The sequence below is a fragment of the Felis catus genome, chromosome A3 (genome assembly GCF_018350175.1).
Source record: "Felis catus isolate Fca126 chromosome A3, F.catus_Fca126_mat1.0, whole genome shotgun sequence".
Taxonomy (NCBI): Eukaryota; Metazoa; Chordata; class Mammalia; order Carnivora; family Felidae; genus Felis; species Felis catus.
Window position 1 is genome coordinate 43668326 of NC_058370.1, and position 25228 is coordinate 43693553.

Sequence of the window (25228 nt, forward strand, 5' to 3'; positions counted from 1 at the left end):
TTTCTCTGGGATTCACTGAGCCCTGCTTTCTCCCATGTGTGTTAGCCTTGTCTTCAGGCTGGCCTTCTGCAGGATGGCCATGATGATTGCAGTCTTCACAACTTACCATCCCAAGGAGAACGAGCCTTTGTCTTTTCATGTCAAGCAGAGGTCCTGAAGGTCACTTTGGGCCAGCGTAGGTTGTATGTCAACTCTGAACCAATATGGGATGGACTGCATGGCTCAGCTTAGGTCATATGTTTCGTGGCCTATGGAGTTGACTTCCCGAGGACCACCGGAGTCACAGTGGAGGTCTGGGGCTCTTGGGAAGGGGGATGGAAGAAGTGGCTCTTGGAAGGCTGCTGAAAGTGCCATTGTATATCCTTCAGTTGCTTTTTTGGTAGCCGTGGGGAGGTGGGATAAATAGAAGGGGTGTGGGCAAGAGGAGTAGGCAGTCCTAGCAGTGGGGATAGAGGGGATGGAGAGGGGACTGTCATAGATGTGTGTGCAATTAATGAGGGTGTCCTTTTCACCTGTGTCTCTTTTCTGGGCACCTGGGAGGGAGGGGCTAGTGGCATAATTACCCCAAATGGCTCTTTGAGGCCTGCTCTGCCCCAGTTGGCCTTGAGTTGGTCCTTGAAAACCAGGCTGACCCACCACACCTACATGACCAGAATTCTCAGCACCTTTGGCCTGTTTGGGTGTAGTCTGTTTGGAACCCCCTTTGCTTTTGCTGTGGCACACCCCTACTCTACTCTCATTTGGCTGGCCCCCTGACCCTTTGGCTTTGTGAGGGCATCTCCTCTTCTCAAGAACTTGCCTACCTTGCCTTCTGCTCCTGTTAGCTATTGCTGCATAACACACCACCCCAAAATTCAGTGGCTTAAAAATAACCATTCTGTCTTCCTTTTGTGGGTCAGAAATTGAGGAGGGGCTTGGCTGGGCACTTGTCTCTGATCCATTTAGTATTAGCTGGGGCTGGGGGATCTACTTCTAAGATGGCCTGTGTGCATCTTGCTCCTCCCCTCCTCCCAACTTATCTTATCCTCCAGGGTCTCCCCCCATCACTTGGGCTTCTCATAACCTGGTAGTCACAGGGTAGTTTTCTTTCTTTCTTTCTTTCTTTCTTTCTTTCTTTCTTTCTTTCTTTCTTTCTTTCTTTCTTTCTTTCTTTCTTTCAAGTTTATTTACTTTTTTTGAGAGAGTGCACGTGAGCAAGCAGGGGAGGGGCAGAGAGGAGAGAGAGAGAATCCTAAGCAAGCTCTGCACTGTCAGCACAGAGATGTACAGGGGGCTTGAACTCACGAACCGTGAGATCATGACTTGAGCCAAAGTCAAGAGTTGGATGCTCAACCAACTGAGCCATCCAGGCGCCCCAGGGTGATTGGATTTCTAACATTGTAGCTGGCTTCTCCCACTACAAGCACTCCAGGAGCAGGTGTTTCAACAGACAGGAGATGAAAGTGCCAGCCCCCTGAGGCCAGGCCCGGAAAGGGGTGCAGCATCAGTTCTGCCATATGCTATTGGCCAAAGCAATCTCATAGCCCATCCAGATTCCAGGAGAGGGATGTAGACCCACCTTGCAATAGAAGGAATGTCAGAGTTTGTGGCCATTTTTAATCCTGCACAGTTCATAACTCTGGTGCTTTCAAAGGGTTTTTCCTGTTCTCTGGCTCTTCTTCTGTAATTGCTTTAGGGGTGATAAACCTAATGCATACATTCATCAGTTTTTGCCCTCTACTGCAGGATGAGCCAGAGGTTAAGGGTGCTTTATTGGACACTCAGACTGATTGAGTGGACCCAGGAAACTGGTTTCAAATGTGCCCCTCAGCAGCCCCTCGGGAATCCCCATCCTTCAGATGGGCGCTGAAAGTGGTGTTCAGTGGGAGGCATTAAATGCTCCTAAAGTTGAGTATTGAGCATGCATTGCTTTTATACTTAGGAAAAAGTAAGTGTTATACCAAAATGGAATAATTGAAAAGAGAGATCTCTGCTCTCAAGATCTCTTCTGTTTCTTGTTCCAACTCTGAGACATTTGTAATGGGCCTAGGAAAGCAATCACCTGCAGGCTTCGTTGAGCAAATCCAAAGCTGCCATGACATTAAAAAGAGCTACCTGTGTATTCTCTGTGGGGACTGATCTGTTGTGGGCTGCAAAGGGCTAGAAAAACGTTGCACGACATTTCAGGAGTGCAGCAGCTTTGTGATTGCCTCAGCTCTGTTCACTCCGTGGGGCATCCATTATGTCCAGGTCTCCTAAAGGTTCATAATGCAAAGAGAAAGCACAGGAGGAGGAAGCCCACATCTAGTGTTTGCTTGTGGTTATTGTTTAATTTAGTTTATAGATTTGTTTAATTTTCTACTCTTTTTACTGCATAAAGCACGTTAGCAGCCTGAGTGAGCTTTCAGTGGAAGCCTGTTTTGTATACTTTGGCAAGGGCTGTGATGCCAGAGGCATTACTGTTGATGTAAATTTAGGAAATCATAGGGGCGCCTGGGTGGCGCAGTCGGTTAAGCGTCCGACTTCAGCCAGGTCACGATCTCGCGGTCCGTGAGTTCGAGCCCCGCGTCAGGCTCTGGGCTGATGGCTCGGAGCCTGGAGCCTGTTTCCGATTCTGTGTCTCCCTCTCTCTCTGCCCCTCCCCCGTTCATGCTCTGTCTCTCTCTGTCCCAAAATAAATATAAAAAACGTTGAAAAAAAAAAAATTTGAAATTTAGGAAATCATAACGTGGGATCACATCTTCATTGATGATAAATGGCAAGCGGCGCCTGGGTGGCTCAGTCGGTTAAGCGTCCGGCTCTTGACTTTGGCTCAGGTCAGGATCTCGCAGTTCGTGTTTTGAGCCCCATGTCGGGCTCTGTGCTGGTAGTGCAGAGAGAGCCTGCTTGGATTCTCTCTCACCCCCCACTCTTTCCGCCCCTCCCCTGCTCATGTGCTCTGTCTCTGTCTCTGTCTCTCTCAAAGTAAATAAATAAACTTAAAAAAATAATAGTAAATAAATGGCAAGACTGGTGGATGGTGACACAGGCCGATGGCTCTCGTGAAGTGTGATGCATATGTGTGACTGAGGTTGGTCAAATCAGTTAGTTTTCTGTCACTCCTTCCTTTTCATTCATTCTCTTCAGTGATTGGCTAACCAGCTTCCCTATTTATTTCTGCCCGTCTCTTTTAGGTCTCAGACTTAGACTAACTGCATTATCTCTGTGGCTACAGTTTACATTCCGTTTGCCCAAATGGCAAAACCATATCCGTTTTTGTTTTTAAATCCTAGCTTTTCATGATTCCTTGATTGGCTTAGTTGATTTTCCAAGGTGAACAACAGCCTACTTTTACCAGTTCTCCTTTCCCCACCTAACTGTCTGGGGCCACCTTAAAACCAGTGTCATCATTGTGGTGGTGGTCCAGTACCCTGCATAATGGCAGAGTGCCTTATACACTGTAGGCACTCAGTTATTTTGTGTGACGAGCGTCCCTGGGCCCAGGGTGATGAGGACAGGCAGTGGCTCTGCTGTCCCATTCAGCTGCTTCCTCTCTGGGCTCCTTCTCCCACCTGTCTTTATTCCCCTTTACCCCTTTTATTTCAATTCCTGAGTCCTCTTCATACTTTTGTCGTGAATTGAGGGGTCAGCCCCCTTTTCTTGTGCAGTGAAGTTTAAAATAGGAATATTTTAAAACCGTATTGATTTGGGGTCTACAAATTCAGAAATGTTGATAAATTAGTTGGCCCTCTTTATATTTTGTGCAAAAGGTCTATAAAACAAATGAATAGTGTACATGATATGGTATCTCAGTTGCTTTCTCTCTCTTTGTTGTGCCCTGAGGGGATCCTCCAGTTTACTAATTTTTCTTTGACTGTGTCCAGTCTGGAGTTTAGCTTGTCATTTGAGCTTTAAATCAGTCACTTATTTTTTATTTTCAGTATTCTTTCTAAAGTTAACATTTTTTTTTATTGTGGTAAAATACACGTAACATGAAATGAAGCATTTTAAAGCATAGAGTTCAGTGATAGTGTATTCACAGTGTTGTGCAACCATCACCACTGTCTAGTTTCAAAACATTTTCATCACCCTAAATAAGGAGACCCTGTACCCATTAACCAATCACTCCCCATTCTCCCCCACTCCTAGGCCTAGAAACCATGAATTTGCTTTTGGTCTCTGGATTTGCCTCATCTGGATGTTTTGTACAAATGGAACCATACAATATGCAGCCTTTTGTGTCTGGCTTCTTTGTCTTAGCATAATGTATTCAAGGTTCATCCTTTGAACATACATTGTGCGTGTCTATATGCATACATTGTAACATTTATCAGTACTTCATTTCTTTGCATGAAGAATATTCCATTGCATGAATATATCATGTTTTGTTTATCTGTGCATTCATTGTTGGACACCTAGCTTGTTCCCAACCTTTTAGCTGTTGTGAATAGGGCTGCTGTAAACTCGTGTACAACTTTTTGTTTGAACACTCACTTTCCATTTTGTTGGTTATATACTCAGACGTGGAATTGCTGGATCATACAGTAATTCTGTTTAGTGAGGCACTGCCAAATTGTTTACCACAGTGACATTTTGCATTCCCACCAGCAGTGAGGGTTCTGATTTCTCTGCATCTTTGCCAACACGTGTTATTTCCTTTTTTAATTTTTTTAATGATTATAGGCATCCTACTGGGTGTGAAGTGCATCACTGTGGTTTTGATTTGCATTTTTCTTTCTCTCTCTCTCTTTTTTGATAAAATATTAATTTTTTTTTTTTTTTTTTTTTTTTTTTAAGTTTTAGAGAGAGAGAGGGCTGGAGCTGGGGAGAGGAGAAGAGGGAGAGAGGGAGAATCTTAAGCAAGCTCCACTTGCAGTGCAGAGCTAAATCCCATGACCCTGGAATCATGACCTGAGCTGAAATCAAGAGTGGGACACTCAACCAACTGAACCACCCAGGCATCCTCTATCTTTTTTCCCCTCCCCTTCCCATGTGTTCATCTGCTTGTTTCTTAAACTCCACATATGAGTGAAATCATAGGTACTTATTTCATGTGATACAATACACTCTAGTTCAGTCCACGTCATTGCAAATGGCAAGATTTCATTTTTTTAAAAAATGTTTTTAACGTTTATTTATTTTTTGAGAGACAGAGACAGAGCATGAGCGGTGGAGGGGCAGAAAGAGAGGGAGTCACAGATTTTGAAGTAGGCTCCAGGCTCAGAGCTGTCAGCACAGAGCCTGATGCGGGACTTGAACTCAAAAACTGTGAAATCATGACCTGAGCTGAAGTCAGACACTTAACCGACTGAATCACCCAGGCGCCCCAAGATTTCATTCTTTTTGATGGCCGAGTAATATTCTATTTTGTGTATATGAGTGGTGTGTGTATGTGTGTGTGTGTCTTTGTGTATACTACATTGTCTGTATCTATTCATCAGTCAGTAGACATTTGGGTTCTTTCCATAATTTGGCTCTTGTGGATAATGCTGCTATAACCATTGAGATGCAGGTACCCCTTCGAATCTGTATCGTTTGGGTGAATACTTAATAGTGCTGGGTTGTAGGGTAGTTCTGTTTTTAACTTTTTGAGGAACCTCCACACTGTTTTCCAGAGTGGCTGCACCAGTTTGCATTCCCACCAGCAGTGTCAGAGGGTTCCCCATTCTCTGTGTCTTTGCCCACACCTATTTCTTGTGTTGTTCATTTTAGCCATTCTGAGATGTGAGGTGGTACCTCATTGTGGTTTTGATTTGTATTTCCCTGATGGTAAGTGATGTTGAACATTGTTTCATGTGTCTGTTAGCAATCTGGATGTCTTCTTTGGTAAAACATGTATTTGTGTCTTCTGCCTATTTCTTTACTGGTTTTTTTTTTTTAACCATAAATACATACGATTTTTATTTGTCAATTATAGATTGATAAAGCTAGAAAAAAAAGACAAATGCAAGAATGTTCCAAGTAGCACTGTTTGTAAGAGCAAAAAATCTGAAACAATCAAAATGCCATTGATAGGAATATGATTAATTGTGGAATATCTTTTCAATGTAGGTGAAAATAAATGAAGTTACCATTCATGTATCATTATAGATGAATACTTGAATGCTAAATGAGAACAATAAGTCATAGAATAATACATACAGCATGATAACATTTAAAAAAATGCTTAAAAATAAGAACAGCTAAACAATATATTGATAAAGAAGCTAGGGAATGAATGAGCTAGGGAAAGGGCACATATGGATACAATTCCAACTGTTAAGTGGATGACAGTTCCATACATGTTCATTTTTTATTATACTTCTTTATGTATGTATCACATATGTAATAAATCATATATATGAAAAAATATAAAATATCTATCTGTAAGATCCCAAAGACCTTATATAGAAAAGGAAGTGTCCAGTGAAGTTTAAACAAAAGATATCTCTTCATTAGGAATCTCTTTCCAGAAACAAAGAACTTCATTGTCTAAGCACCTTTTAACAGTATTAAAAATTAAAGTTGTCTTTTCCAACATTCTTTATTTCTGATTTTGGTGTTAATGAATGCCTCTGAAATTCTCGAATGATAAATAACAGAAAAACTTTCCCTGGCAACCTATTCTTTTCCTCCTTTTTCTTCTCCTCTTCTTCCTCTCTTTTCTTTCCAACCAATTATCAATCATTTGTTGCTTTATAATTGTTACTGATTTTTCTTAGTTGGATATACATCATTTCTAAGATGTTTGCCTCTAAAATACTTTTTTTCCAACATAGAACACTTTCCTCAGATGATAGCTTGTCTTTTCAATATTTTCATTTAACTTTTCAAATAATTCTTCCACGGCTCTGTCAGAGCTTGGAATTTCCCTGGAACTCCACAAACTACGATAGCCAACATTCATGTAGCACTTACTATGCTTTAGGTTGTAGTCTGTTACTGCATTCAGTCATCATGAAAACCCTACAGTGTTATCCCTGTGTTGCAGATGAGAAAGCTGAGGCACAGAGAGGTCAAAAATCACAAATGACAAACCTAGAATTCAAGCCAAGCAGTTGAGTTATAGATTCCCACTCTTAACTAACTACCACATCATCATGATGTCCTTTTGATTTTATATCAACCAGTTTTCTGTCTGAAGCAGTAAGAGTATCTATTGCTTATAAGAACAAATTTTCGGTATCTTTCAACTCACCGTTATTATTTTTTAAAACTTAAATTCAATTTCATTAACATACAGTGTAATCTTGGCTTTAGGAGTAGACCCAGTGATTTATCTCTTACGTATGATACCCAGTGCTCATCCCAAAAAGTGCCCTCCTCAATGCCCATCACCCATTTAACCCATTTAACCCACCTAACCCACCTCCCCTCCAGCAACCCTCAGTTTGTTCTCTGTATTTGAGAGTCTCTTATGGTTTGCCTCCCTCTCTGTTTTAAAAAATCCTTTATTTTTCCTTCCTTTCCCCTCTGTTATCTGTTGTGTTTCTTGATTCCACATATGGTGAAAAAATATGATCTCTTTCTTTGACTGAATTACTTAGCATAATACTCTCTAGTTCCATCGACATTGTTGCAAATGGAAAGATTTCATTCTTTTTCATCACCTGGTAGTATTCCATTGTGTATATGTGTGTGTGTGTGCAGCATACATATATACGTATATATGTGTATGTACATATGTATGCATGTACACGTGTATGTATAAATGTATATATGTATGTGTATATGTACATGTATACACATACATATAATGCATATGTATGTATATGCATATGTGTATACATACATATGTACATATATATACCACGTATTCTTTATCCATTCATTGGTCAGTGGACATTTTCCATATGGGCAGTGTAGTCTTTCCATACTTTGACTACTGTTGATAGTGCTGCTATAAACATTGGGGTGCATGTGCCCCTTTGAAACAGCACATCTCTGTCACTTGGATAAATACCTAGTAGTGCATTTGCTGGATCATAGGGTAATTCTATTTTTAATTTTTTGAGGAACCTCCATACTGTTTTCCAGCGTGGCTGCACCAGTTTGCATTCCAGCAGTGCGAAAGAGATCCTCTTTCTCCACATCCTCGCCAACATCTGTTGTTTCCTGAGTTGTTAATGTTAGGCATCTGACAGGTGTGAGGTGGTATCTCATTGTGGTTTTGATTTGTATTTCCCTGATGATGAATGATGTTGAGCATTTTTTCATGTGTCGGTTGTCCATCTGGATGTTTTCTTTGGAGAAGTGTCTTTTCATGTGTTTTGCCCATTTCTTCACTGTATTATTTGCTTTTTGGGTGTTGAGTTTGATAAGTTCTTTCTAGATTTTGGATACTAACCCTTTTATCTGATATGTCATTTGCAAATATCTTCTCCCATTCTCTTGGTTGCCTTTTAGTTTTGCTGATTGTTTCCTTTGCTGTGCAGAAGATTTTTATTTTGATGAGGTCCCAGTAGTTCATTTTTGCTTTTGTTTCCCTTGCCTCCAGAGACATGCTGAGTAAGAAGTTGCTGTGGCCGAGGTCAAAGAGGTTTTTGCCTGCTTTCTCCTTGAGGATTTTGATGACTTCCTGTTGTAATGTTTAGGTCCTTCATTTTGAGTTTATTTTTGTGTCTAGTGTAAGAAAGTGGTCCAGGTTCATTCTTTTGCATGTTGTTGTCCATTTTTCCCAGCACCATTTGCTGTAGAGACTGTTTTTATTCCATTGGATATTCTTTCCTGCTTTGTCAAAGATTAGTTGGCTATACGTTTGTGGGTCCATTTCTGGGTTCTCTGTTCTGTTCCACTGCTCTGAGTGTGTTTTTGTGCCAGCCATGCTGTCTTGATGGTTACGGTTTTGTAATACATCTTGAAGTCCGGGATTGTGATGCCTCCAGCTTTAGTTTTCTTTTTCAAGATTGCTTTGGCTATTCAGGGTCTTTTCTGGTTCCATACAAATTTTAGGATTATTCTAGCTCTGTGAAGAATGCTAGTGTTATTTTGATAGGGATTGCATTGAATATGTAGATTGCTTTGGGTAATATTGACATCTTAACAATATTTGTTCTTCCTATTCAGGATCATGGAATATTTTTCCTCTTTTGTGTCTTCTTCAATTTCTTTCATAAGCTTTCTATAGTTGTCAGTGTACAGATTTTTCATCTCTTTGGTTAGATTCATTCCTAGGTATTTTATGGTTTTTGGTGCAATTGTAAATGGGATCGATTCCTTAATTTCTCTTTCTGTTGCTTCATTGTTGGGGTATAGGAATGCAACCTATTTCTGTGCATTGACTTTATAACCTGCTACTTTGCTGAATTCATGAATCAGTTCCAGCAGTTTTTAGGTGGAATCTTTTGGGTTTTCCATTAGAGTATCATGTCGTGTGCAAAGAGTGAACGTTTGACTACCTCCTTGCCGATTTGGATGCCTTTTATTCCTTTTTGTTGTCTGATTGCTGAAGCTAGGACTTCCAATACTATGTTGAATAACAGTGGTGAGAGTGGACATCCCTGTTATGTTCCTGACCTTAGGGGGGAAAGCTCTCACTTTTTCCCCATTGAGGATATTAGCGGTGGGTCTTTCATGTATGGCTTTTATGGTCTTGAGGTATGATCCTTCTATCCCTACTTTCTTGAGGGTTTTATCAAGAAAGGATGTTGTATTTTGTCAAATGCTTTCTCTGCATCTATTGAGAAGATCATGTGGTTCTTGTCCTTTATTTTATTGATGTGATACATCACGTTAATTGTTTAGTGGATATTGAATCAGCCCTGCATCCCAGGTATAAATCCCACTTGGTTGTGGTGAATAATTCTCTTAATGTATTGTTGGATCCGGTTGGCTAGTATCTTGTTGAGGATTTTTGCATTCATGTTCATCAGGGAAATTGGTCTACAGTTCTCCTTTTTAGTGGGGTCTCTGTCTAGTTTTGGAATCAAGGTGATGCTGGCTTCATAGAAAGAGTTTGGAAGCTGTCCTTCCATTTCTGTTTTTTGGAACACTTCAAGAGAATAGGTTTTAACTCTTCCTTAAATGTTTGGTAGAATTCCCCTGGAAAGCCATCTGGCCCTGGACTCTTATTTTTTGGCAGATTTTTGGCCACTAATTTTTTTTTTTTTACTGGTTATGGTCTGTTCAGATTTTCTATTTCTTGCTGTTTCAGTTTTGGTAGTGTATATGTTTCTAGGAATTTGTCCGTTTCTTCCAGATTACCCATTTTATTGGTGTATAATTGCTCATAATATTGTCTTATTGTTTGTATTGCTGCTGTGTTGGTTGTGGTCTCTCCTCTTTCATTCTTGATTTTATTTATTTGGGTCCTTTTCTTTTTCTTTTTGATCAAACTGGCTAGGAGATTATCAATTTTGTTAATTCTTGCAAAGAACCAGCTCCTGGTTCATTGATCTGTTCCACTGTTTTGTTGTTGTTGTTGTTGTTGTTTTTTGTTTTGGTTTTGATTGCATTGATTTCTGCTCTAATCTTTATTATTTCCTGTCTTCTGCTGGTTTGGGGTTTTATTTGCTATTTTTACAGCTGTCTAAGGTGTAAGGTTAGGTTGTGTAACTGAGACCTTTCTTCCTTCTTTAGGAAGGCCTGGATTGCTACATACTTCCTCTTATGACTGCCTTTGCTGCATCCCAGAGGTTTTGGGCTGTGGTGTTATCATTTTCATTGGCTTCCATATACTTTTTAATTTCCTTTTTAACTTCTTGGTTAGCCTGTGCAGTCTTTAGTAGGATGGTCTTTAGTCTCCAAGTATTTGTTATCTTTCCACATTTTTTTTTGTGGTTGGTTTCGAGTTTCATAGCGTTGTGGTCTGAAAATATGCACGGTATGATCTTGATCTTTTTGTACTTGTTGAGGGCTGATTTGTGTCTCACCGTGTGATCTATTCTGGAGAATTTTCCATGTGCACTGGAGAAGAATGTGTATTCTGCTTTAGGATGAAATGTTCTGAATATATCTGTTAAGGCCATCTGGTCCAGTGTGTCATTCAAAGCCCTGTTTCTTTGATTTTCTGTTTAGATGATCTGTCCATTGTTGTAAGTGGGGTGTTGAAGTCCCCTAGTATTACAGTATTATTATTAATTAATTTCTTTATGTTTGTGATTAATTGATTTATATATTTGGATGTTTCCACGTTTGGAGCATAAATGTTTACAATGGTTAGATCTTGGTGGATACACCCCTTAATTATGATATAATGCCCTTCTTCATCTGTTGTTACAGTCTTTATTTTAAAGTCTAGATTGTCTGATATAATCCGGCTTTCTTTTGGTGACCATTAGCATGATAGATTATTCTCCATATCCTTACTTTTAATCTGAAGGTGTCTTTAGGTCTAAAGTGGGTCTCTTGTAAACAGCATATAGACAGATTTTGTTTTCTTATCCATTCTGATACCCTGTGTCTTTTGATTGAAGCATTTAGTCCATTGACGTTTAGAATGAGTACTGAAATATGTGAATTTATTGCCATTATGTTGATTGTAGAGTTGAGGTTTCTTGTGTTGTTCTCTGTTCCTTTCTAGTCTTTGTTGCTTTTGGTCTTTTTTTTTTTTTTTTTTTTTTTCTTGCATTTTCTCCCTTCAGAGAGTTCCCCTTAAAATTTCTTGCAGGGCTGGGTTAGTGGTCATAAACTCCTTTAATTTTTGTTTTTCTGGGAAACTTTTTATCTCTCCTTCTATTTTGAATGACAGCCTTGCTGGATAAAGAATTCTTGGCTGCATATTTCCAATTGAGCACATTTAATATATCCTGCCACTCCTCAGGTGCTCTTTTGCCTTAGTCTTCCTCTTTTTTTCTGCTTCGTTTTTCTCCAGAAGTTTGTCCTCTGTATCGCTGATTCACTTCTATGCTTCATCCATCCTTGCTGCTGTGGCTCCCATTTGAGATTGTAGCTCAGTTATAGAATTTTTTATTTCATCCTGACTCACTTTTACTTCTTGTGTTCCACTATGTGATCTGTTTTGGAGAATGTTCCATGTGCACTGGAGAAGAATGTGTATTCTACTACTTTAGGATGAAATTAGAATCCACAGAAAGGGATTCTGTTTTCAACCCCAGCTAGTATTCTTATTATTGTGATTCTAAATTCTGGTTCAGACATCTTGCTTGTATCTGTGTTAAGTCCCTGGCTGTCATTTCTTCCTGTTCTTTCTTTTGGGGTGAATTCCTTCATTTTGTCATTTTGAAGGAAGAAAAGGAATTAACAGAGAAAAAAAATAATTAAAAACAACACAAAAAAATCAATAAAGGATGGTAGATCCTAGGTGTGTTATGGTCTGCTTGTTGAAAGGAGCTTGATAGATTAGAGAAAAAAGGAAAAGATAAGAAAAAAAAAGGAAAAAATAAAAAGGAAAACATTTGAAAATTTGAAAAAATGAATACAGTAAAATAGAACAAAATGAAATGATGAACATAAACTAGAATTTAAAAAATTTACAAAAAAATAAAAAACATACTAGAAAAAAATTAAAGAAAAATATTTTTAATAAAAATGGAAAATAAAAATGATTTTTTTCTCTTTCTGTATTCAAGAATAAGAAAGGGGGCGCCTGGGTGGCGCAGTCGGTTAAGCGTCCGACTTCAGCCAGGTCACGATCTCGCGGTCTGTGAGTTCGAGCCCCGCGTCGGGCTCTGGGCTGATGGCTCAGAGCCTGGAGCTGGTTTCCGATTCTGTGTCTCCCTCTCTCTCTGACCCTCCCCCGTTCATGCTGTCTCTCTCTGTCCCAAAAATAAATAAATGTTGAAAAAAAAAATTAAAAAAAAAAAAAAGAATAAGAAAGAAAAATTAAATAGATGGACTAGCAAACAGGCTAAAATATGATTAAAATTACATCAGTTTCCCCTAGAAGTCAAACTATGAAGCACTTTATGGTCTGTAAACTAAACAGGCGGAGAGACTTGTGGTGTTCCTCAAGAGCATAGTTGGCACAGTTGGGTGGGGCTTAGTGCTCTGTTCTTCACTAGATGGTGCTGCTTAGTTTACTGGGGTGGACCGTTGTGGTGCATGTAGTCGTGTATGTGCATACATAGGAGGGGTGAAAATGATGTCACCCAGCTAGTCAGTCTCTAGTATCAGAGCTCTGTTTTCTCCCCTCCTGGCAATCAAGCACGTGCCTTTGTCTTTGGCTTCTGTTCACTCCAGCTTTTACACTGTCCGTGACCAAGCCGTCAGGCTGCCAGGCTCCACCTCCCTCCTGAGTTTTATCTCAGATGCAGCTGTTTCCCAACCCCTCACATCTGAAGGACTGCAGCTATGACCTGTTCTCACCCTCCAAGGGAGGATCTCACCAAGCAATGGCTGGGTGCCCACCTGACCCCAGGAATGTTCGTGGGATCATGCTGCGGCCAATGCCCAGAGACTGTGGCTAGGTGCCAGCCTGCCCCAGAAAAAGTTCACACAATCGTGTAGCAGCAGCATTTCGGGGATTATGGAAAATCACGACACACATCTGACATGAGACTTCCCCCTTAATGTCCTTGTTCCAACACCAGCAAATGTGGTTCCCCAGGGTCTGGTGGGACCTTTGCCTGTTGGGGAGCCGCACAGCCTCTACCAAATGTCCTCCCAGCAGGGGAATTGCCTCTCCCTCTGTGGCCCGAGGACCTCTTGGACCTCGCTCTCTGCTCTTGGGAATTCGCTCTTCCCACTAGAGCAACGCCAGTTATCAAGCTGTGGAGTTTCAGACTCTGCACTCCCCCTGTTTATAGAGTCTTAATGGAATTTAAACCCTCCCTTTCGCCTTTCTCTCTTTGTTGTTCAGTCCCTTGCATACTTTTCCTTTCCTCTCCAACTGCTTATGGAGGTGGGGGTGCTTTCCCGTACTTCCCTCCCCCCTCCACCCCATCTCTGTCCTCTCTCCGCAAGCAGAAACAGTTCCCTGCCCTCCGCAGCTTCTCTATCCCCCAGTTCACCTCTCCATGCCATGTACCTGCTGATTTCTGTGGTTCACGTTGTGCTAATTGTTGTGTTAATCCTCAAATCAGTTTTCAAGGTGTGCAAGATGGTTTAGTGTTGACCTGGCTGCATTTCAAAGATGAGAGATGCAAAAAAACTTACATGCTGTTCTGCCATCTTGCCCCCCGCTCCTTTTTTTTTTTAAACATTTATTTGTGAGAGACAGAGAGACAGAGCACGAGTGTGGGAGTGACAGGAAGAGAGGGAGACACAGGATCCAAAGCAGGCTCCAGGCTCTGAGCTGTCAGTACAGAGCTTCACTCAGGGCTCAAACCCACAAACCATGAGATCATGACCTGAGCCAATGTTGGATGCTTAACCAATTGAGGCACTCAGGCACCCCTATTTCTGTGAGCTTTTAATATATGCTGTGAGTTGTAGATATTTTTCATCCATTTTGTTATTTGTTCTTTGACCTTGCTTTAAGGGATTGTTTGCTGGACAGACTTTTTTTTTTTTTTTTAATGTTTATTTATTTTGAGAGAGAGAGAGAGAGAGAGAGAGAGAGAGAGAGAGAGAGAGAGAATATGAGCAGGGGAGGGGAAGAGAGAGGGAGAGAGAGAGTGAATCCCAAGCAGGCTGAACTATCAACACAGGGCCTGATGTGGGGCTTAAACCCTCAAACCGTAAGATCATGACCTGAGTTGAAACCAAGAGTCAGACACGTTAACTGGCCGAGCCTCATGGGAGCCCCTGAGTGATGATATGGTGGTGGAAGGGTGTCCTTGCCCCGTGGGATCAGGCTCTTTCAGTAGGTCTGCACAGGCATTGCACAAGGCCCATGTAGGTCCGCTGGGGCCTCAGACATTACATTGTCCCCACACAGGCTCACTAGTGCCTCAGTGTGGAGACCTGGTTGCCTTCCATGCAGTTATCCCAGATAGAATGATGCCTGGGACCCCAGTAGAGCTCAGAGATAGCCAAGCAAAGCCCTGATGGTCAGAGAAAACTTTGCCTTGAGCTTCCATGTAATGCAAGGAGGGCTATAACAATTGCCTTGAATCTGACTTCAGAACTTTAGCTCAGATGAGAGTTTAATATCTTAGTGAGAGATTAATTGTAGGCCATTTCCCCTGGAGGCCCCTGTTTCCAGCTCTTTGGTTTGGAATTGGGCTGGCCCCCTTTGGTGACAGGTACCCTGACTCCTGGGAGTAGGCACTTTCCATCCTGGGCCACGGGACTCGTTCCCCATTTTCTCTGGCCATGGAATCCCACACCTGAGACATCTGCTGCTCAGAGGTGGTATTTCTCTTGAGTGGATTGAACCACAACAGAGATAAGCACAGATAAGCAGAGACCACTGGTAAGGGGGACTGAGTCTGAGGAGAAGCCACAAGTTCCAGAGATCGCTGTTTGAGTTCCCTCCATGGGCCTGGACATGGAATGGAATCTGACAGTGGTTCTAATGCTGTCGACCTAGGCTTGGCTCTCATTCTCAGAGAAACTTGGCTGACAGGGCCTGCCATGTACTCTTTCTCTGATAACTGAATAATTTCCCAGCTAAGTCATTTAGGAAGTGCCATTGCTGGAGCTGCTGGTCTTTGCTGATGGCTCCCAGAGCCCATGCCTCTGCTTTACAGGCTCCCTTGAGCCAGATCAGCCCACCTGGGAATCCGTGCCCTACTGGTGGCACCCTGAATTGGCTGAGCCCTCTGGGGATATAGGGCCAGGAGCACTCTAGAGAAGCAGTTCTATGCTGGTGGACAGAGCTGCCATAGTACCTGTGGCCCACCAGGGTCATACTCCTCTGGGCTCCAGGTGTGATGCAAGCCTGTGGGTCTAGACCACACTCCTTTAGCTGCAGTGGCCCTCGCCTTGCCACATGCTTATTTTGAGTACCTCACTTCCACACATTTTCTTGATTTCTTGGTTCCCAGCCTATGCACCCGATGTTGGGTCCCCCATCAATAACCCTCTTCTGGGGTGCCTGGGTGGCTCGGTTGAGCGTCCAACTTTGGCTCAGGTCATAATCTCGCGGTCTGTGAGTTCAAGCCCTGTGTCAGGCTCTCTGCTGACAGCTCAGAGTTTGGAGCCTGCTTTGGATTCTGTCTCTGTCTCTCTCTCTGTCTCTCTCTCTCTGTCTCTCTCTCTCTCTCTCTCTCTGCTCCTCCTCTGTTCATGCTCTGTCTCTCTCTGTCAAAAATAAATAAACATTAAAAAAAAATAACCCTCTTCTGTGCCTGCCCAGGCTCTGAATAGCTTTAAGGTAGAACAAAGAGGTAGCCTTGGTGGTGAGGACTTTGCCTTAGTGACAGAGGGAGCTGCCTTTGGGGATGTATTTAGATGGGCTGGCCCAAAGGTAGGCTGGTCCCTAGAGGTAGGCTGAGTCCTAGCCTGATCTTGGCCATTGCAGGCTGGCTCTGGAAAGCAGAATGAGTGGGCTTGCTCCCAGCCAGGCCAAGAAATGACCATCATGCCTTTTGTTCTCCATTTTTCTTCAGTAGCATGTTCTTTTGGTGTGGTTTTCTTGCCCCCTGCACTCTCCCTGCCCCCATTTGTCCATATTCTACCATGGAGAGTGGTGGGAATGACAGTAGTAACAGAGACTCAGATTTCCTGTACTCTGACTGCCTGGCTGTGGACCCAGTGCCATGCCTGTACTAACATGCATCTTCCTTGTGGTGACTGTCCTGCTATCATCCTTGAACAAACGGGCACGGAGAGGCAGGGCAGGGCTTCTCGGGGAGTGGTAACTGTCAGTCAAGCATTGTTGAAAGGGAGGGATGTCAGCCTTCGCACATTAACGGGGCGCATTAGTTTGGAGCTGGTAAGGCCCTTGGATAGTGGCTGCTGGAAACCAGGTCACAGCAGGTTTGGGGCTCATAGCTGGGAGTTTTCCAGCTGGAGCATGTGGCACAAACATGCCTGACACGTGCTTCTCCTCCAGCTCTGGATAGAACCCTGGGACTTATATTTAAGGACAACTTGATCATATCACCACTGGAGCCCAGATGTAGTTTTGCAGATTTGTTGCTGTCTTTTAAGATTATTTTTTAAAAATGTTTTTATTTCCCCTGGCCAGTATAATTTTTCATGGGGCTTTACTCTTTGATCTGAACTGTAAAAAATGTACCCATGTTAAGACCTCTTAAAACATGTCTTTGGATTTATTGTCTGTACAAATGGAAGTTCAGATAATAGTTCTGTTCATAACTGAAGAAAAACAGGAAAAGAAGATAAATTTCTCACTACTTGGAATGATAAACACGGTGAAGCATATGCTGTAATCCTGGCAACAGAAATTCAAGGTCGGAAATAATTCCTTTCCTCCTGAGTCTGCCTTCAGCTTCCCTGAGGAGTGCAGCGGCTGAAATTTGCTACTAATTGTAGCCATAATTTTAGCATGCAATTAAACACATGATTTCCTTCCCAGCTGATGTCTTTTTTGCTAGTCTGACATGGATAAAACAAACGCTCTGTAGATTTGAATGGCCACTTTAATCTGATAGGAGTTCAAGAAAAGTCACCATTGTTTGAGCACATTGGGCTACCCAGTAGGAACTAAGTTAATCTTGCCTGTAAAAGTTGTGAACAACGTGGGTGCTTCTAATGTATTTTTTAATGCTGCTGTCTGTACGTTGAAGAAAACATTGGTGTGCCCATTTTGCTAAGACCCTCCATGAGGGTAAGGATCTTTGGAGGGAGTGATACCAGGGGAAAGAATCAGAGATGAAAATTGTGCAGTTGTGGTAGGAGCAAATGCTCACAGAGATCTCCTCATGCAATGGTGGGTCTGGTACTGGAGGGACCCCAGGACCTGAGAGCATAGCTGCTCTCCAGGAAGGAAAGGAGCCAGAAAGGCTCCAAGCTGGCCTGCCCTGGGTTAGTGTGTCCATTTAGTGCTTTTCTTTTCCTCGACCTCTCCCAGAGGGTCGTTTGCCCTCTAAAGGATGTTTTGTTTGAAAATAGAGCTCCTTGCCTAGGGGAGTTTGGGAACCACCAGGGTAAAGAAACGAAACAGATTTCTCTACTCAAGGATGTCTTGACAGCCTATTACTTGCTGCTGTGCTTTGTGATTCTCTAAGGGAGAGTTCAAACAAATGTGGTTTTCCAAAAGTATGTGACCGTGATATTCTTTATTCAAGGCATACCTGGCAGGGCACAGGGAAGCATGGTTCTGGTTGTGTGGAGCCTCTCAAACATGACTTCTTATAATAACAAGAGCAAATGCTGGTTTTGCACACACCATATGTGGGCCGCTGTCCTAAGCACTTGTATGCACGGTTTCATTACATTTTCCCTGTGATTTAGTCCCTCTTGTTAGCATCCCTGTGATACAGGCAAGAAACTGAGCCATTGGGAGGTCAGGAAAGTTGCCCCAGGACTCAGAACTTGTTGGGGCGGGGCCTGTCCTCTTCCAGCCTGGGTCTTTGTTGTCCTTCAAGTCCTGGACCTTGTGAAGCCTCATCCAAGAATCCCCCAAGGGGGATTTGGACCCTCCTCTGGCCTGCAGAGCCAGAATCCCTCAAGGTCTCTGCCATGCTGCATTGTCACCACAATGTGCCCAACTGTCTTCCATACTAGACCACAGGGTTCATGAGCGCCAGGGCTATCTGTGCCTTTGAGCTGAGTCTTTGATCTCTAGCGCCATGCCTGGCACAGGGTTGCTATGCGTGAAAAGCGGTGAGCGATTTTCAAATGTGGACTGGATCTCATATGCTCTCTTTGCTCCTTAATGGTAGGTGGCAGCAGAAGAGTTCCTGATGGTTCTCAGTTTCTGAGGACTTCTATTTCACTCTGGACCCAACTCTTTTCTTTCTTTCTTTTTTAAATGTTTTTAGTTTTGATTATGTTGAGAGACAGAGAAGAGAGAGAGGGAGAGAGAATCATGCACGAGCAGGGGAGGGGCAGAGAGAGAGAGAGAGAGAGAGAGAGAGAATCCCAAGTAGGTCCCATGATGTCCCCATAGACCCCCATCTCAGGGCTGGAACTCACAAACTGTGAGATCATGATCTGAGCTGAAATCAAGAGTCAGATGCTTAACTGACTGAACCACCCAGATGCCACAAGGACCCAGCTCTTCTCTTACTTTGGATTTATTAGAGAGGAATTGTCATGACCAGTGTGTTACTTTGAGTAAGCATCCGTATGTGTCATCAACAGTGTTTAGGCCCAGGGCTTAACATTGGTACTTGGATGTGTGGAGTTGACATTCTGATATTCCATGGCATCATCTCTCAAGGCATATTCTTGGCTTTTTTTTTTTTTTTTTAAGTTTATTTATTTCGAGAGAGACTGAGGTGAGGAGGGGCAGAGGGAGAGAGAGAGAATCCCAAGCAGGCTTGCTTTGGTAGTGCTGAGCCTGATGCAGGGCTTGATCTCACAAACCATGAAACCTAACCTGAGTCAAGAACAAGAGTCTGATGCTCAACCGACTAAGCCATCCAGCCACCCCTTGGCTTTCTTTATAAGTGTAATTTAGCATTTGGGGATTGGTAGACACAATTGAGTGGGTTTGAGTGTTAGAAGGTTTGAAATAGGACATAGAGAGGTGCTCTTTTCTGGGGCAGCCCATAGCCATTTTGAAATGAGTCCTAGGGAGCTGAATGGTTCCAACAGTGAGGAAGCAGGACTTCCCTCCTCACCTTATCTTTTTCCTTTTCTATTTAATTTGTTTGAAAATTTTAAATTATGAAGCATGCAGAAAGTAGATACTAGTGTACTCACTACCCAGTTAGTCATATTTATCTGAGGTCTGTCTTTCTCAAATCCCACCATCCTCTGCCTTCTCTTCAGTATGAATGTGGCTCCTGTCCTGTGTTTGGCATTCACCTTTCCTGCTCACATTTTTTTGGAGATATATATATATATACACACACACACACACATATATATGTAATATATATATATTATATATATAATTTATTAATATTTATAATAAATAACTTAATTATTATTTAATTAAATAATGGATATGGCTGCCACACAGTATTCCACTGAGGAATTAAAGTAGAGTTTATGCATTTATCCCCCAATGAGGGGCAGAGTGTGTCCACTTTTTCTTTATAAACACTGCCATAATAAACACCCTTAAACATTCCTTTTGTATAAGAGTTTCTGAGTAGACTCTTCAGGGGGGAATTCCAGACTTGTAGAGTTTCTTCAAGCACCACCATGCCCTCCAAAGTGGTTAAACCAATTTACCTTCCCGCTATTTTATAGTCCCGTAAGCCCACATGTCCCCACCCTGGTGTTCTCAGATCTTTTCATTCTTGCCAAGTCTGTAGGGCATGCAGTGGCACCCCTGCTGTTTAATTTTGCATTTCCCTCCCTATTTTTGGAGTTGATCACCTTTCCCCATGGTTACTGTCTAGTCGTATTCCTCCTGTTTCTGATCCCATTGATCTGGGTGGCTTTTTAGATAGGAGTAACCTGGGGCTTCCCTCTCTCATAACTGTTTGCATTGCTCTTTCAGATGGCAAGTTTGGTGCCTACATGCAAGTCCACATTCAGAATGATGGGCCTGTGACTGTAGAATTGGAGTCCCCAGCACCTGGCGCTGCTGCCTCTGACCCAAAGCAGGTAAGCCTGGACTCTCTTGGGTCTGTCTTCTGGCTTTGGTTTCACTGGAATCCCTGGAGCAGTTCTCAGTCTGAGGTGGAGTAAGGACTTCACTGTAGTAACCTGATACCTATTTTAATGCATCCCTTCCCAAGAATGCATCTGTTTACACTGCATGTCCTTGGTGCTGTGGTAGGCTCGACAGCACTTCTCCCTTGACTTTGTGTTCCAGGGAACATGTCCTTTACAAGAGCCAAGCTCTTCCTCTGGGCTCCTTTCCCCGTGAGGTGCGCTGGTGCCTACACGCCACTGGGTGGCAGCAGAGTAGTGGCATAACTCCACTGAGCCCTGGACTGGCCTGTTCACCAGTTCGGAATGGTTTCCTGGAGTGGGTTTTGTACATGTGTCACCTGAGGTTGGTTGTAAATCCTCATTTTTCTAAAGTACTGTCTCATCAGGATTTGCTGCCAGCTCTCTCTAAGCTTCAAGGAAAATTTTTAATTAAAATAGAGAAAGGAAATCTGTGATAGTTCTTGCAACCTGAATGGTTCTTATAGATGCTTAACACTTCTTAAGGCTTTAATTCATGTGCCCACTTAGCCTTCAAGTGGGCAGAGGAATGAGAACTGAAGGGACATTTCTTTCTTCCCCTTGTCTCTCCCTCCCTTGCTAGAAAGCTATGAAGTGGAATGATGCAGTAGGTGGGAGAAGTATTATATAAATTTAAAGCTGTATGTCACCTGTTTAAAGTTATAATGTTTTTTTCATTGGTATTTATTGAATAGAATACTTCTGAGATACTCTCTTCACAAGAATACAGTATGAGAAATGACAGAGTCCATAGTGTGAATCTTTTTCTTTTATGTTTATTTATTTATTTTGAGAGAGAGAGTGCATGTGCGCACGCAAGTGGGGAAGGGGCAGAGAGAGAGAGGGAGAGAGAGAGAGTCCCCAGCAGGCTCTGCACTGTCTGTGGGGAACCTGATGTGGTGCTCAATACCACAAACCCTGAGATCATGACCTGAGCCGAAACCAAGAGTTGGACGCTTAACCAACTGAGCTACCATAGCCTGAATCTTCACGGACAGTGTCTGAAACCTACATAGTCCCCAGTCCAGCCACTGGGACAGAGTACTAAGGCTCTGTAAGCCTTACAAAACAGTTTGTGTGAATTATTTTGTGCCTGTTTGCTAATAAATTCTTATCTTAAATATCAAAGACTGCGGAATGGCAGAAGTTGATCTGAGATTTGCCATTAGTATAACCTGATACTAGTCTATAGGAGAATAGCAGACTCTCATCCATTTTGGGTCCTTATTGTTATCAACCAAGAAGAACCTAATAGTTATGCAAAATCAAACTGGCTTGGGTCCGTTCACAGATTGCAGCTGATGGTCCTCTCAAATGCAGAAAACTAAAACTAAACTCCTGCCGCCCCACCATCAGAATGTTCCTTCTGTCTACCATTTATCTTGTCATCCAGGCCAAAATCTGGTGTCCTCCTAATTTCATCCCTGCCTCTCCCAATATAATTTCCCATATGCTAGTATTGCTCTCAGTTTTTTTTTTTTAATGTGTTAAGTTATTTAATCTTTATCATCGGGTATGTTGAGGAAGTTGCAGCACAAAGCTTAAGCAGCAGCTTAAGGTCACATGGCTGCTAAGAGGCAGAACTAGGATTCAAACCCGGTTTTAAAAATCAGAAAGCAGAAAATTATTGCCTAAAATCTGAGGTCACTGGACATTGTTTTTGAAGAGATATCTAGTAGTCTCTGAATGCTTGCCACCTCCCAGCCTTTTTTGGAGAAAAATGTCTGTGGTTCCTGTGCATTGGGGGGGGGGGGGGGGCTATGGTTTATTTTTAATTTTTATATTCTTATTCAGTGTATTTAAACTAAAAAAAAAATAAGCAGTTTACCCATGAGTGATTTTTTTAAAAATAGTTTAGCTGTTGTCTTTTTTTCTTAGGTCAAAGTTATAATTTTTAAGGGGAACATAACTGTTCTTTCTTGTTACTGATTCTTTGGATTGATAGAGAAGCAGGAACACATCTGACGTGGTAGTGCTGGACTTCAAAGGTGATAATCAAGGTTCCTGGAATTACTGATGACATTAAAGAAAATCACAAATGAAAAAATCTACGTGAAAATTTAAAATTTATTTTGGAATAATTTGAGATGTAAAGAAAAGTGTCACATTTCCCATGTATACTTTACCCAGCTTGCACTAATTTTACTGTCTTACATAATCCTGTCCACTGATTGAACATTGAGATTAAAATTGATATAATACCATTAATTACACTACATACCTTATTTAAATTTCACTAGGTTTTTTTTCCCTCTAATGTCCTTTTTCTATTTCAGGGTGATGCCACATTGCACTTAATTGTCATTTCTCTTCTCTAATCTGGGACAGTTCCTTAGCCTTTCCTTGTCTTTCATAACCTTGACAATTTTTTAAATTTTTTTTTTTCAACGTTTATTTATTTTTGGGACAGAGAGAGACAGAGCATGAATGGGGGAGGGGCAGAGAGAGAGGGAGACACAGAATCGGAAACAGGCTCCAGGCTCTGAGCCATCAGCCCAGAGCCCGACGCGGGGCTCGAACTCACGGACCACGAGATGGTGACCTGGCTGAAGTCGGACGCTTAACCGACTGCGCCACCCAGGCGCCCCGACAATTTTTTTATAAATTTTTTTTTTCAACATTTATTTATTTTTGGGAAGAGAGAGAGACAGAGCATGAACGGGGGAGGGGCAGAGAGAGAGGGAGACACAGAATTGGAAACAGGCTCCAGGCTCTGAGCCATCAGCCCAGAGCCTGACGCGGGGCTCGAACCCACGGACCGCGAGATCATGACCTGGCTGAAGTCGGACGCTTAACTGACTGCGCCACCCAGGCGCCCTGACAATTTTTAAGAGTACTGGTATGCTAGGGGTGCCTGGGTGGCTCAGTTGGTTAAACGTCTGACTTTGGCTCAGGTCATGATCTCACGGTCTGTGGGTTTGAGCCCCACGTCGGGCTCTGTGCTGACAGCTCAGAGCCTGCAGCCTGCTTCAGATTCTGTGTCTTCCTCTGTCTCTGACCCTCCCCCGTTCATGCTCTGTCTCTCTCTGTCTCCAAAATAAATAAATGTTTCAAAAAAAATTAAAAAAAAAAAAGAGTACTGGTATGCTGTTTTGTAGAATATTCCTCAATTTGGGCTTTCTCTGTTTACATTGAGGTTATGTATTTGACAGGAATAGCAAATAGCACAAAAGTGATGTGCCCTTCTCAGTGCATTATAAGGAAGTACGAGACTGATTTGTCTTAGTATAGGTGATGTTACCCTTGATCATTGGGTTAAGATGAAGTCTACCAAGTTTCTTCACCCTACATGGAATATTAACCTTTTCCTCCTTGTCTGCTCTCTTGCTTGTTCATAGGAGATGGCTGTCTTTCTGCTTCACAGAGAAAGAAGCCACAGAGAAGAAGGGCAGAACTGCCCTTCTCAGTGCTGAGGCCAGTGCCTCTCCTAGGCCAGGACCAGCTCTGTAATTTGTGAGGCCTAGTGCAGAATGAAAGGGAGGGACCCCTTGTTAAAAAAAATAATAAAGAATTTCAGGATGGTGACAGCAGAGCATTAAGCCAAGGGTGGGCCCTTCTACATGTAAGGCCCCATGGGACTGCATTGGATGGGGCCAGACTAGTCTGGGCTGTGGCGCCTTCTCCAACCTTCTCCCTTCCCAGCAGCCTCCATTAAGCCCTTTGTCATCTTGTCCAGTCAGTGTGTCTCCCTCACTCATCCATCTGATTCCCTTGGCTTTTAAACCTTCCTGAGTATTTCCAGTTGAGAAATGCCTCTATTTCCTTTCTTCTTGCTGCCTGCTCAGTGTATACTGTAACCTGCAGAGGCTCCCGCCAAGGCCCCCACCAAGGCCCCCTGAGCTCCACATTGTCTGATTTGGGGCTGGCAGGCCCTGATGACATGACCACTCAGCAGCTCTTGCCACTGTGGCCCGCTTGCCCCTGGACATGGTCTTGAACCTTATTTTCTGGGACACCATTCTCTCCTGGTTTTCCTCTTGCCTTTGGCTACTCTCTCTGGTTTGGTTTGATTGCTGTTTTGTAGTTCTGATTTATTATTCTGCTTTAACTCTATTTGAAGAAAATTTTCAGTCAAGCTTTTTTTTTTTCATTCTAAATGTCAGACGCCCTTCCACCTTTTTCAAATATTTTATTTTTAAGTAATCTCTACATGTAATGTGCCGCTTGAACTCAACAACCCTAAGACCAAGAGTCTCATGCTCCACTGATTAGCCAGCCAGGTGCCCCAGAAAGTCTTTTATTTTAGTTATTTCTGAGGCTGTCTTTTAGGAGCTTTCTTTTCAAACGCATGAATTGTGCTCTATCAATTTCATTTGTTTTACTAGTTAACTGGCCTGGGAGTCTCAGACCCTGCAACAGTGCGCAGATCTGTGTCTTTCACTCTCCAGTAGGTGGTGGCAAGTAGGCATGGAGGGCTGTTGTGATGGTGGATGCCGGCCTTTGCCTATGGTTTGTCTCTGCCTTTCCATTCTCAGTAAGATGGGGGTCCCTCTTTGGGCACATAGCTAGTTTGCTTTTGTGTTGGTAGGAATACTGCAGCCAAATTCTTTTCACTGATAGATAAGTATGACTTTCTATTCTGAGCTTTTAATTCTGTTTTATTTTCTCAGTATAACCCAGCTAGTAGTGAAAACTACATACATTGTAGAGAAATGGTGATTTTTCTATTTTTAAATACAGGTTCTTTAAACCATCTGAACAGATGTGCAGTGTGTGTGTGTGTGTGTGTGTGTGTGTGTGTGTGTGT

General features: G+C 42.5%; 1 protein-coding gene across 4 annotated transcripts in view; it reads left to right on the plus strand.

Annotated features, from left to right (window-relative positions):
* The window catches only part of DTD1 (D-aminoacyl-tRNA deacylase 1), a 207543-nt gene that overhangs the window by 10968 nt on the left and 171347 nt on the right, over window positions 1–25228 (plus strand). For 3 of the 4 annotated variants that reach the window (XM_023251499.2, XM_023251498.2, XR_002741067.2), the window contains exon 4: window positions 20306–20412. In XM_023251499.2, coding sequence (XP_023107267.1) covers window positions 20306–20412 — 107 coding nt within the window. Of the gene's footprint in view, window positions 1–20305; window positions 20413–21120; window positions 21123–22359; window positions 22366–25228 lie in introns of all 4 variants that reach the window. The other variant, XM_023251500.2, reaches the window with a different exon arrangement.